Source organism: Trachypithecus francoisi, unplaced genomic scaffold, assembly GCF_009764315.1.
Source record: "Trachypithecus francoisi isolate TF-2019V2 unplaced genomic scaffold, Tfra_2.0 Lachesis_group4, whole genome shotgun sequence".
In the NCBI taxonomy this organism is placed as follows: Eukaryota; Metazoa; Chordata; class Mammalia; order Primates; family Cercopithecidae; genus Trachypithecus; species Trachypithecus francoisi.
Window position 1 is genome coordinate 142,529,805 of NW_022681469.1, and position 12,086 is coordinate 142,541,890.

The following is a 12,086-nucleotide window of genomic DNA, read 5'->3' on the forward strand; positions in this document are numbered from 1 at the left end:
GGATCCTCTCTATTTGGTAAAAAGAGATGTAAACAATTTCAGGACAAATTTTTTTTCCTGGGGCTACACTCTAAAAAACATATTAAATATGATCTTGCATGGGGATCACCGTGTGACATGCTAGAAAGTCATTAAGGCAGATCTTCTATGGCAAATGCAGAAAGGACTCCTATCGGGCCAGCTTGGGTTGCTGCCCATGAAAAGCCAGGGCGATTCCCCTGAGTTGGAGGTTTGGATGAGGCCCATTTTCTGGATGGTTTTATGCAAAAGCCTATTTTGTGGGATTGATCAAAGAGAGGCTCCTCTTGTGAAAGCAAAGGGTAGATGCCTATATTCTGCTCCCAACCTCCTCCTGAGAGCTTCCCCTTTGTCCAGAGACAGCGTGATTGAAAACAGTGGCATTAAGGAAAATTTCACCAGTATGTGTCTGCACAATGCAAGTCCTATGTGAAAAAACGTCTTCATGGTAAATTAGCGATGAAAATACTTAATATTTTTTCTTAAAGACTCAAAATGCACACTAGCATAGTAGAGTGTCATAGCCATTCGTGATGATTAATTTTGTATGTCAACTTGGTTAGGCTGCAGTACTCAGATATTTGTTCACACTTTATTCTAAATGTCCCCGTGCAGGTATTTTTTAGTTGACATTAACAGTTAAATCAGTAGATGTTGAGTAAAGATTACTCTCCATAATGTGAGTCAGCCTTATCCAATCAGTTGAAGGCAAAAAGAAAATAACAAAGTCCCCCAAGGAAGAGTAATTTCCGTCTCCAGGCAGCCTGCAGATGTGAGCTGCAATGTCTGCTCCTTCCTGGGTCCCCAGTCTGCTGGCCTACACTGCAGATTCTGGGTTTGCCAGCTCCCACGTTTGCATAAGCCAATTCCTTAAGGTAAATCTCTCTCCGTGTATATATGTTATGTGTCACTTAATGACTAGGTTCATTCTGAGAAATGCATCATTAGGTGATTTCACTATTATGTGAACATTACATAGAGGGTACTTACACAAACCTAGCTGGTACAGCCATTACACACCTAGGCTGTATGGTATGGCCTGTTGCTCCTAGCCTACAAACCTAAACCCACCTACCCTTTGCTTTCACAAGAGGAACCTCTCCTGGATCAATCCCACAAAATAGGCTTTTGCATAAAACCATCCCTGAAAATGGGCCTCATCCAAACCCCCAACTCAGGGGAATCGCCCTGGCTTTTCATGAGCAGCAACCCAAGCTGGCCCAATAAGAGTCCTTTCTGCATTTGCCATAGAAGATTTGTCTTAATTACTTCCCAGCATGTCACTCTAGAGTACAGGAGGTTACTCTAGTGAATGCTGTAGGCAATTGTCACACCATGGTAAGTATTTGTATATCAAAACATAGAAAACACAAGAATGTATTTTACGATACCTGTTCTAAACATAGAAAAGGTACTGAAAAATGCGGTATAAAAGATTAAAAAATGGTATGCCTGTATGGGGTACTTGGCAGGAATAAAGCTACAGGACTGGAAGTTGCTCTGGGTGAGTCAGTCAGTGAGTGGCAAGTGAATGTGAAGGCCTAGGACATGCCTGTACAGCACTGTAGACTCAATAAATACTGTGTTTCTAAATTTATAAAAAAAGATTTCTTTCTTCAATCATAGATTAACCTTATCTTACTATACCTTTTTTTACTTTATAAATTTTATTTTATTTTATTTTCTAAGATGGAGTCTTGCTCTGTTGCCCAGGCTGAAGTGCAGTGGCATGATCTTGGCTCACTGCAACCTCCACCTCCTCAGTTCAAGCAATTCCCCTGCCTCAGCCTTCCGAGCAGCTGGGATTACACGTGCACGCCACCACACCTGACTAATTTTTTTGGTATTTTAAGTAGAGACAGGGTTTCACCATGTTGACCAGACTGGTCTCAAACTCCTGACCTGAGGCAATCTGCCTGCCTTGGCCTCCCAAAATGCTGGGATTATAGGTGTGAGCCACTGCACCTGGCCGAAACTTTAAAATTTTAAAAAACCTTTGGACTCTTCAGTGATAACACTTATATTAAAACACAAATACATTGCACAGCTGTACAACTGTTTTCCTTTATGTCCTTATTCTAGAAGCTTTTTCTATTTTAAGATTTTTTTACTTTTAACTTTTAAAACTCTATTGTTAAAAATTAAGACACAAACACACAGTCTAGCATAGGCCTACATGAGGTGAGGATCATGAGTACTACTGTCTCCCACCTCCACATCTTGTCCCACTGGGAGGTTTTCAGGGACAATAACATGCATGGAACTGTCATCTCCTGTGATAACAATGCCTTCTTCTGGACACCTCCGGAGGGACTTGCCTGTGGCTGTTTTCAGTTAACTTGTTTTTAATAACTAGAAAGAGTATACTCTAAAATAATGAGAATATAGTACAGTTAGTACATAAACGAGTAATATAGTCATTTATTACCCTTGTCACTATTATGTACTGTACATAATTACATGTGTGAGACTTTTACTATGAATGTCAGTGCAGCAGGTTTGTTTATGCCAGCACTGCCACAAACACTTGAATAATACACTGGGCTACAACATTACAATGGCTGATGTCACTAGAAGATAGGAACTTTTCATCTCCATTATAATCTTATGGGACTACCACCATATATGCAGTTTGTCATTATGTACCAGATAACGATCTTTTGGTCAACAATGGGCCCCATATAGGATGGTCGTCCCTTAAGATTATAGTACTGTATTTTTACCGTACCTTTTCTATGTTTAGATATGTTCAGCCACACAAATACTTACCACTGTGGAACAATTGCCTACAGGATTCAGTACAGTGACACACTGTACAGGTTTGTAGTCTAGTAGCAATAGACCATACCCTATAGCCTAGGTATGTAGTAGGCTGTATCTTCTAAGATACTGTAAGTGCATGCTATGATGTTCACACAATTAAAAAATTACCCAGTGGTGCATTTCCCAAATGTATCCTTGTCATCATGAGACACATGATTGCATACACACACACACACACACACACACACACACACATGCATACACATTCTGTTGGTTCTGTTTCTCTGGAGGACTCTGACTACTACACCATTATCTATCTCTTAATGTATTTTGGGGACATTTTATGGCATCTGTTGAGTTCTCCATGCTCTCATTCAGTGCGCATGGTTCCTATTCACATGGGTTCATGCACTTCGGCCTCAGTTGGCCTGAATTTTCACAGCAATTATACCCATCAGGAGCAAAAACATGTAGCAGGAAGTGTGTTTTTTGTTTTATTTTGCTTTGTAATTTGGTATATCACGAATGTCCTTAACTGAAAAGCATGCCCAAATGAAGAGGTGTGTCAAAGCCTTTAATTGCAATGCATGATAGTAATAAACCAGAGACTAATATAAGTTGTCCTCAGTGCCTCCTTCTGAGTTTACTTGCTTTTAAAATATATATAACAAGCTTGGCAATCCTGTTTTCAACCTAAAAACAAAGGAGGCAAAAAATATCAGCTTCACACTGATGACAGTGAAAAGTGGAAGCTGATCAACTGAAAGCCCAGGGTAGGACTTAATATCAGACAAACAAGACACAGATGCTAACTGCGAGGGTGGCGTCGGAGGGTTGGGGGCTTGGTGGGCATTTGAGTGAGCCTCGCGGAGAGCAGAGGGACAGAGTTTCAGAAGGGTGATCCAAAGACCTCAAGCGAGGGCAAATTTTATAAGAAGTCAGAGAATGATGTGGACACTTCAGAAACATTTCCACCAAAATGTTGAGAATCGAACCACAGTTTGGGCTCCCCGCATCTGCAGGTCAGTCCCCGGAGCCGGGAAACCTAATCTTGGGTGACTCCATACTGATGAAGCTCCGGCCTGAGGTGGTGAAACACACGATGTCGCAGGTATCCTCACTTCTGATCTCTGTGCTTTCAAACAGGTTCTCTTCAGTGCCCTCACCGTAGCTCTGTCTGGAAAGTGTGATCAGGAAATCCTTCATCTCCTGCTGACATTTCCCGAAGGGGAAAAATCTTGGATCGTGACGCAGGAACTCTGTGGCCTGCCGGGGTCAAAAGTGTATCCTCTGATTGTGTTGCTGAGTCAAAACCTGGATGTGCGAGCTTTCATTTACAAGGTATGGGGAGCATGCTGACTCGGGGCGGTCCTCTGCAGGACTCTGCTGTGGTGGCTGCAGATAAGTAGGGTAGTCCTGGGGGTGCTGCAGTGGGAGACGAGCACCCGGCCACTCTGCAGTGGCCTCCACCAGCCTCTAGTGTCACCTGTTTGCTGACTCCAGGGTGGGGCTCAAGAAGACTTTGTTGTAATAAAGGGATGTTTAGGAGACCCTTCAGGGGGCCCTTGGAGACAGGTGTCAGGGAATTGGGACAGAGTTGTTGGTGGTCTCCATGCTCCTTGTGGAAGGACCCACTGCAAAATCACACCACCGCTTCCTAATGCCAGGGGTTCTCTCCTCTGTAAGGGCCACCTCCCTGGAGCATGTTTGAGGAGGCTGGGATTGTGCGTGGTCCACTCCTGAGTGGCCCAAGTTAGGTGCTGCTCCACCCGCCATGGTTCTGTCAGTCAGCGGGAAGCATCCAGCTCTGCCAGGGCCCGCCCTGGAGAGAATGTGGAGGGGTTGGCAGCACAGGAAGCCCAATCCCCTGTGTGTGCCGGCTCTGTACTTGCCCCGTGATCCTCTGACAAGCAGCAGTGTGAGGGCAGGGAGGGGCTGGAGGAGGCCAAGGACGATGATGTCTGCAGGAGAGAGTGGAGAGTGGGAAGTGAGGAGGCCCAGCACTTTCCAGACGGGCCCAGAACCCATGTAAGGGTGACCCAGCTCCCAACCACAGCTCACTGCTCTCAAGCTGCCCCTTCCAGAAGCTTCTCCTCCTTCTGGCCTCCACTGTTTGAATGTTTACTTAATTTTCCAGAAGCTTTCCCTCCTACCCTTGGGCATTGATCTTGCTCCAAGTACCATTGTTTTCCCTTTAGGAAAGTATTTCATAACCTCTGGGTTCATTAGAGGGGCTGCAGGGTTTGTAGTATGGTAAGGTGGCTGTAGGCACCCCGAGTCCGGGAGAACAGTTTTAGAGTCAGCAAAGGGTAGATCTGCCATTTCAGCCACGCATGATTTCCTTACTTTCTATTACTTCAAGAGTCCAGGGGGTAAATGTTGGAACACACACACACACACACACACACAGAACAAATATTCATTTTCAGAACGATTACATTTTAAACCTATAAAGAGGAGGATAAACATTTCTTGCGTCCCCATCATTTGCAAATCCACCTCTATCTTGGTGGAATTCATATTTCTCGCTAACATGCTTATGGTTTAGCTCTGCCATTACTCACCACAGCCTCTCTTCCAACTTTGCAGTTTGCTTTGTGGGAAACAGAGCTCCCATTGGCACGATGGTACTTTAGTGGCCACTTTGTTATGTGCACAAAGGTCCCCGATTTGAAGTAAGTGCTTGTAGAGGCCCACATAATTACTTCGACAAGGGCCATCATCTGCACCAAGATTCCTTTGAAGGATAAGATAGTGGGTTAGATTCAGTCTCCCAGACACAGTGAAAACGACATCATCATTAACAACAACAGCACTTGTTTTTCAGGTACCTTCTATATGCAAGGCTTTATGAAAGCTGATTAAATACGAGATATTGCTCAGGATGCTAGGGCAGCCCCACCTCCATGTGAGGGTCACATGCAGGTGCAGCTCACTCCCAAGTCCATGCGCTTTCTGATTCACTCAGCTGACAATGAATTTCTGAAGCCTTCAGCAAAGCACAATCTGCTCTATTAATTTGGCACATCAATCTGGTCTGTTGGAGCTGCGCTGGATCCCTGTCACTCCCTACCATAAGTCAGGGACCAGTCACTGTGGGCCACTTTTTTAAAGGGCAGCTGTAATTAGAAAGATGAGTAGAAACAGTGACAAAAGTTACACACCATTTCTCCTGCTAGAGTTGTCTCTGTAGTATGAACGGACAGAGCTCCATCATTAGAAGCAGTGTGCCTCTGTGAAGGATGGAGCTGTGATCTCGGAGCCCTGGAAGTCATCTGCAGAGCTAGCAGCTAGAACACTAATGAGCAAAAGTAAGAAGCAGTGGCAATTGGGTTCCTCTGCCCCAGCCTGGAAAACAGAAAATTCGGTATGCAAATGACCGTCGATGGAAATTAGCTGTGATTTTCCCTGCTCTGTGCAAAGACCTGGCATTTCCTCACTTATCCGTTCATCCAACCAATATTTATCGAACAACTAATATTTCCTGTTGCTATTTTATTCCCAGTAGCTACATAAATGATCAAGACAGAAGAAAAGCGCTGCCCTGCTTCCAGTGTAGAACTGAGAATATGCAAAACAAACAAAACAAACAAACAAAAAACCCCCAAAAACCACAAAAATGTAAAATACAGAGCATTTCAGTTGGTTATAGCATAAGTAAGCTTCAAAGGGTACTGACATTTTTAAAGAATTGGGGTTAAATTCACACCCCTGAACTTTTTCTAACTGTGAGATTTCAGGAAGACTTTTAGTCTCTTCAAGCCCCAGTTTTCTCATCCACAAAATGAACACTATAGTGCACATCTGCAAGGTATTAGGAGGACTGAGATGATGTGTGAATGTTATGAATACAGTAAAGCAGTAGATTAATGTAAATTGCTTCACATATAAGGACTGCTCGTATTTTGAGCCTCTTCTCAAATTTCCGCCTTGGTCACCACAAAGATACAAAGAAATAGTTGGCAAATGATTTGAATTTTCAGGATAGATCACATTTGTTTCTAGTTTACATTTTAACAATGCTAGTGCAATTCAGTGTGCTCCAAAACACCTGAGCTATATATACTCCAATGAAGAGGACTTTCATATAGTACAGCAAAGGCGTCTCTGAAGTTCGAGACAGAAAATCATCAAATAAACAAGTTTTCACAGCTCAAAAGATGCTTGTGAGGGTAAAAATACAGTGTTGGTTATTTCATGTTGTTTTGTTTTGTTTTTGTTTTGTCCTTTAGACTCTGATGCCTTCTGTAGCAAATGACTTGCTCAACTCCTTGTTGGATGTGGTTTCCAGCCTCAGCTCCTTGCTTGCCAAAGCCCAGCACATCTTTGAGCATCTTCCTGAGTTTCTTCACACATTTAAAATCACTGCCTTGCTGGAAACACTGGACTTTCAACAGGTGTGTGCTTCATCTTTGTCCCTAGAGAAATATTCAGATTTGCCCCTTCTTTGTGTTTGCCTCTTTTTGCCTTTATCTTCCCACATCTAAAACTTGCAGTAGACAGCAAAATACAGGAATGGAAGTACCTCTTCATATCTCTGGAAGCAACAGCACAGCATAGAATAAGGCCTGGCATCTCTCCAAAAACTGCATGACACTGACACTGTTGATCCACATTCCGCCAGTGTGGAGATTGGGATAGTACATGCATTATCTATGAAGTAAGAAATTACTAACTCAATTATTGCACAGATGAGATTTCAAGGGCCTGTTTAACTTAATTCAGAGAGCAAATTGCTTTCAAAAACCTTAAAACATTTATTTCCTTATAAATAATTGGTTTACAAAGTACGAATCGTTTATTGCAAATGCAAACACAAACTTGATTTAGTTTAGTGGCTTGATATTAGGTTTTGCTTGAACTCTCTTTGCCTGGGATGGAACTGACTGGGCACAAATGAGGAGGAGTGTGGAATTTTTAGGGCTGGAGGTGCAGAATGAGGAGCAAGATAACAATGTTCTCAGAGCTGCCATGGAGACATATTGTAAGTCCATCATGTGATAGATAATTTGTATAGCTATAAAATATCTGGATATCTTGGTAGCATAGACACACATTAAGACTAGTAATTAGTCTGAATTAGTGATATTTTATGGATTAATAATTTATTACTGCACAAATAGTAAGGACTTGTGTGTGTGTGTGTGTGTGTGTGTTTATGTGTAGGTATGACATTTCCTTCTTCTACCAGTTATGTTGGCCAGAAAAATTACCGTAGTGTTTCAAATAGTATCCCAAGGACAGAAAACTCTAAAGCAGACATTCGATTCTTTTGACTTGTTGAATATCTTGTACATTCAGTGGAGGAAGGAACTAGACTTTCAGAAGTGTGTGAAGGAATTGTTTTAAGTCACTATGTAGTTGCAATTTAGTTTTCTTATTTTCTCAGGTTTCACAAAATGTCCAGGCCAGAAGTTCAGCCTTTGGTTCTTTCCAGTCTGTGATGAAGTTGGTTTGCAAGGACCAAGCATCATTCCTTAGCAATTCTAATATGTTCATTAATTTGCCCAGAGTTAACGAACTCTTGGAAGATGACAAAGAAAAATTCAACATCCCTGAAGATTCAAGTAAGATAGTAGTAATATATATATGTGTTTAGATTCATTTGTATCTTGATAATTGGCCCTACTTTATACTAAGTATTCTGTCTGTATACTGGCATAAAATCTTCTGCTTCCACCTCCCCAAATACTGGCATGGCAGCTGATTTTGAACAGTCCTAGTGCCTTTGAACACAAACAAATCCTCTCACCTGGGTCACTAAGGAACTGTGTCACCAAGGAAGTGTCTGAAACACCTGAAACCCCAACCCCATTGGTTTCCCAGGCTAACCAGTATTGGTGAGGGTCCAGGCATAAAGACCATGAGCACTGCTTTGGTCCATGCAAATGGCTATATTATAATAACGAAGAGAACTTGTCTGTGGCCACCTCCAAATTTGCTCTCTATGAAGCTCAGGTACAAGTGAATATGCACGATAGGTACAAATGAATGCAAATTAGTATGTAATTTTTTGGCCCCAATTTAAGTGGAAACGTTTTTATTAGTAAGGCAGAATAAACATGCTGGTGAGGTTTTGGAGTTTAGACAGTTCAGCTCCATCAGTTGTGCATTTTTGATCACATCGTTTTATGTGTCTGCATCATGTTGGTTTCATTTATAACATGGAAACAGTAGCACCTAGCTCATAAGCTTGTTGTGAGATGCAATGGAGATGACGAGTATTGGCGCCTTAGCATAAGGGTATAAATGTGTCCTAGTGTATTCATTTGCTATGCTGCATGACAATCATTGCACACTTAATGGCGTAAGACAACACACATCTGTCATCTCATAGTTTCTGTAGGTCACATGTCAGGATTTCTGAGTTAAAATTTTTAGTTTTGTACATATCATGACTATGCTTTTTTCTGCAGTAAAATTGCTCCTGTTCATATTAAGCTTGTAATATAAAGAGTAAGTCATTAAATTTCAGTAAGAACAACTTCTATAATTAATGGTTTAAAAATATATTATGTAGTCATATTCTTAATTTATACTTTAGGGGGAAGTATTTCCATCAATTTTATTGTACTTGTCAAATAATTTTTTTTCCTTTCAAATGGGGAGTTTGGGAAGATGAAAGTAACATTTAAAACAACCACAACAATCATACCTTGAGTATTTATAAATCACAGTATCAAATCTAAGATAATATTTTCATTTTATCCTTATAAAGCTAAAATAATATTTTCCTTTTTTTTTTCCAAGCCAAACTGTATCCAGCTTTATTAAAGATACTTTCCATAAACAATCATGGTATTTCAGGCAGGACATGGGCAGACAATCGTTAACAGTATACAACAACTTTCAAACTCCCTTCTTCAATGGACTACCAAAAATCAGAAAGCCACTATAAAACCCAGTGAAGTCTTCATCTGATTCTCTGAACAGGGAAATTTAGAGTGAGGGTTGACATTTCACATTTAGCATGTTGTTTAACAACTTTTCACAAGCCGACCCTGACTTTCAGGAAGTGAAATGAAAATGGCAGAATTTATCTGAAGTTCCACAATCTAGAAATGGAACCAATGCTGTTTTGACAGGTGCCATCTCAGTGGCATCACTGGAAAGTCCAGATTGCCTGACACACTGGTAACCAATGACTAGGGGTCAGGTCCCAACAGATGTCTGCGCTTAAGGGAGTTAAGTCTATGCTGAAAGATGGAAAGGGAGAAGAGGACATAAAAACAAATTTGTTTTTCCATACCACAAGGCTTTTGTGCCAAGGTGGCCGTGTGTGTCAAAGTAGGGAATCCCTCCTCTTGGGTACCAAGAGGAAGTCTTTGAGAGACCAAGAGAAGTCTCTCAAAACTTTCCCCACATCAATCCAGCTTTGGAGACATTCTATTAGTGACATATGCCCCTTCCCTCAAAAACAACAATGAAGTGTTCTGTGTGCTAACAACATAGCTTTTTTTTTTAAAAAAAAAGTAAAACAAATTTCTGCATTATGAAACTTGATAAAAAATAGTATTTCAAACTGTACATTCACCAGAAGTACACAGTTATCAAAAATGCACACACTTCACTTGGCATCTCCAGCACCTTCAGCTTTCTGTGCCTGGTCTGTTTTGGCATCTCCGTTTTCTGCAGGGTTATTCCCCTCCTTGCCAGCATCAGCTTTTCCCTTTTTCCCTTTGGGTACCTTCTCTCCCTTCTTTGCAGGGGCCTTTTTAGGCTTGGGCTCTGGCTTTGGAGGAGCAGATTTAGCAGACAACCTCGCGGATCTTCTCTGTGGTTCGTCCTTCACCTTGGCTTTATCTCCTTTAGCATCCCCTTCAGCCTTTCTCTTGGGCATGGTGGGGACAGTGGCGGAACATAGGTGCTGGACGCGGGATGCAGCGCGCGTGGGCTTTGGTAGGTCCGGGGGTCGTTCTTGCCTCTTCTTCTTCACACTGCTCTAAAATAATATTTTCATTTTAAATGTTCTCTAGATGGGTAAAGAAATAGTTATACTGAAGTATTCCTTGCTAGCTTAAAACTTTATAAGATTTAGTTCCCACCCATTATGGTGATGAAATATCTACCCTCCTCAGGTAACCATTGATTTAGACAATTTAGCTAAGTAAATCTTTAATTGAAATCAACTAGCATCACAAGACTCATGAGAGCCACCAAGAGGAATTAAGTACTTGCGTGAAAATAAGGCAATTTAATATGTCAAAATTAGTAAGTTTGATAGTTCTGCATGGGTTCATTAAAGACAATTCAGTAGTAACTTGTAAAGCTGACTTCATAAGAAAAGCTCAGTTCTGGTCTCAATATTGTGACAATTGAAATGAGAATTTTCTTGATGAAAAACCAGATTTATTTTTCTAATTGTCATTTTCATTTTCAAGTGTCCGTATCATTATTTGACACTCTTTTTGATTACTTAGTTTGAAAATGTAAGTCATTCTTTCCTGCCTTTGAAGTCACTTAAGTGAACACAGTATCACGAAGTTTCTTATGCGATGAGAGGGGCTGAAAACTGTAACAGGGAAAAAAATCTTGTTTTACTTCCTGTCTTTGTTTATTTGGTGTTGCTATAAAGGAATACCAGATGCTGGGTAATTTGTAAAGAAAAGAGGTTTGTTTGGCTCACAGTTCTGTGGACTATACAAAAAGCATGGCACCAGTATCTGCTTCTGGTGAGGCCTTGGGCTGTTTCCACTCATGACAGAAATTGAAGGGGAACTGCCATGTGCAGAGATCACAGGACAAGAGAGGAAGCAAGAGAAGGGAAGGAGGGAGGTGCCAGGCTGTTTTTGTGTTTGTTTGTTTGTTTGTTTTTTAACAAGCAGCTCTCTTGGGAACTAATAGAGTGAGAACTACACTCATTACTATGACAGTGGCACCAAAACATTCATGAGGGATCTGCCCCCATGATCTAAAGACCTCTTGTTAGGCTCCACCTCCAACGTTGGGGATCAAATTTCAACTTGAGGTTTGGGAGGTCAGGCATTCAAACTATAGCACTCCCAAAGTTCAGAGTCATGTCAGAAAAAAATATGTCTATCATTGAAAATGAGGCATCCTGGATATGTGAATGTATTTCCCTATTAACCTAGGCATTGTGTATCATTAGTCATGTATTTTTTCTCTTTCTAATTGCAACAGCACCATTTTGCTTGAAGCTTTATCAGGAAATTCTACAATTGCCAAATGGTGCTTTGGTGTGGACCTTCCTAAAACCCATATTGCATGGAAAAATACTATATACACCAAACACTCCAGAAATTAACAAGGTCATTCAAAAGGTAAGTTAAAATGAATGAGAATCA

General features: G+C 41.2%; 2 protein-coding genes across 2 annotated transcripts in view; one reads left to right on the top strand and one right to left on the bottom strand.

Moving 5' to 3' along the window:
* The window catches only part of ABCA13 (ATP binding cassette subfamily A member 13), a 503,527-nt gene that overhangs the window by 128,246 nt on the left and 363,195 nt on the right, over positions 1-12,086 (top strand). The window contains exons 24-27 of the mRNA XM_033192140.1: positions 3,928-4,122; positions 7,014-7,178; positions 8,171-8,348; positions 11,923-12,062. Coding sequence (XP_033048031.1) covers positions 3,928-4,122; positions 7,014-7,178; positions 8,171-8,348; positions 11,923-12,062 — 678 coding nt within the window. The remainder of the gene's footprint in view (positions 1-3,927; positions 4,123-7,013; positions 7,179-8,170; positions 8,349-11,922; positions 12,063-12,086) is intronic.
* On the bottom strand, positions 10,145-10,698 carry LOC117073396 (non-histone chromosomal protein HMG-17-like). The gene has a single exon (XM_033194226.1). It carries the CDS (start codon positions 10,619-10,621, stop codon positions 10,349-10,351), a length of 273 nt encoding a protein of 90 aa, XP_033050117.1. The 5' UTR covers positions 10,622-10,698; the 3' UTR covers positions 10,145-10,348.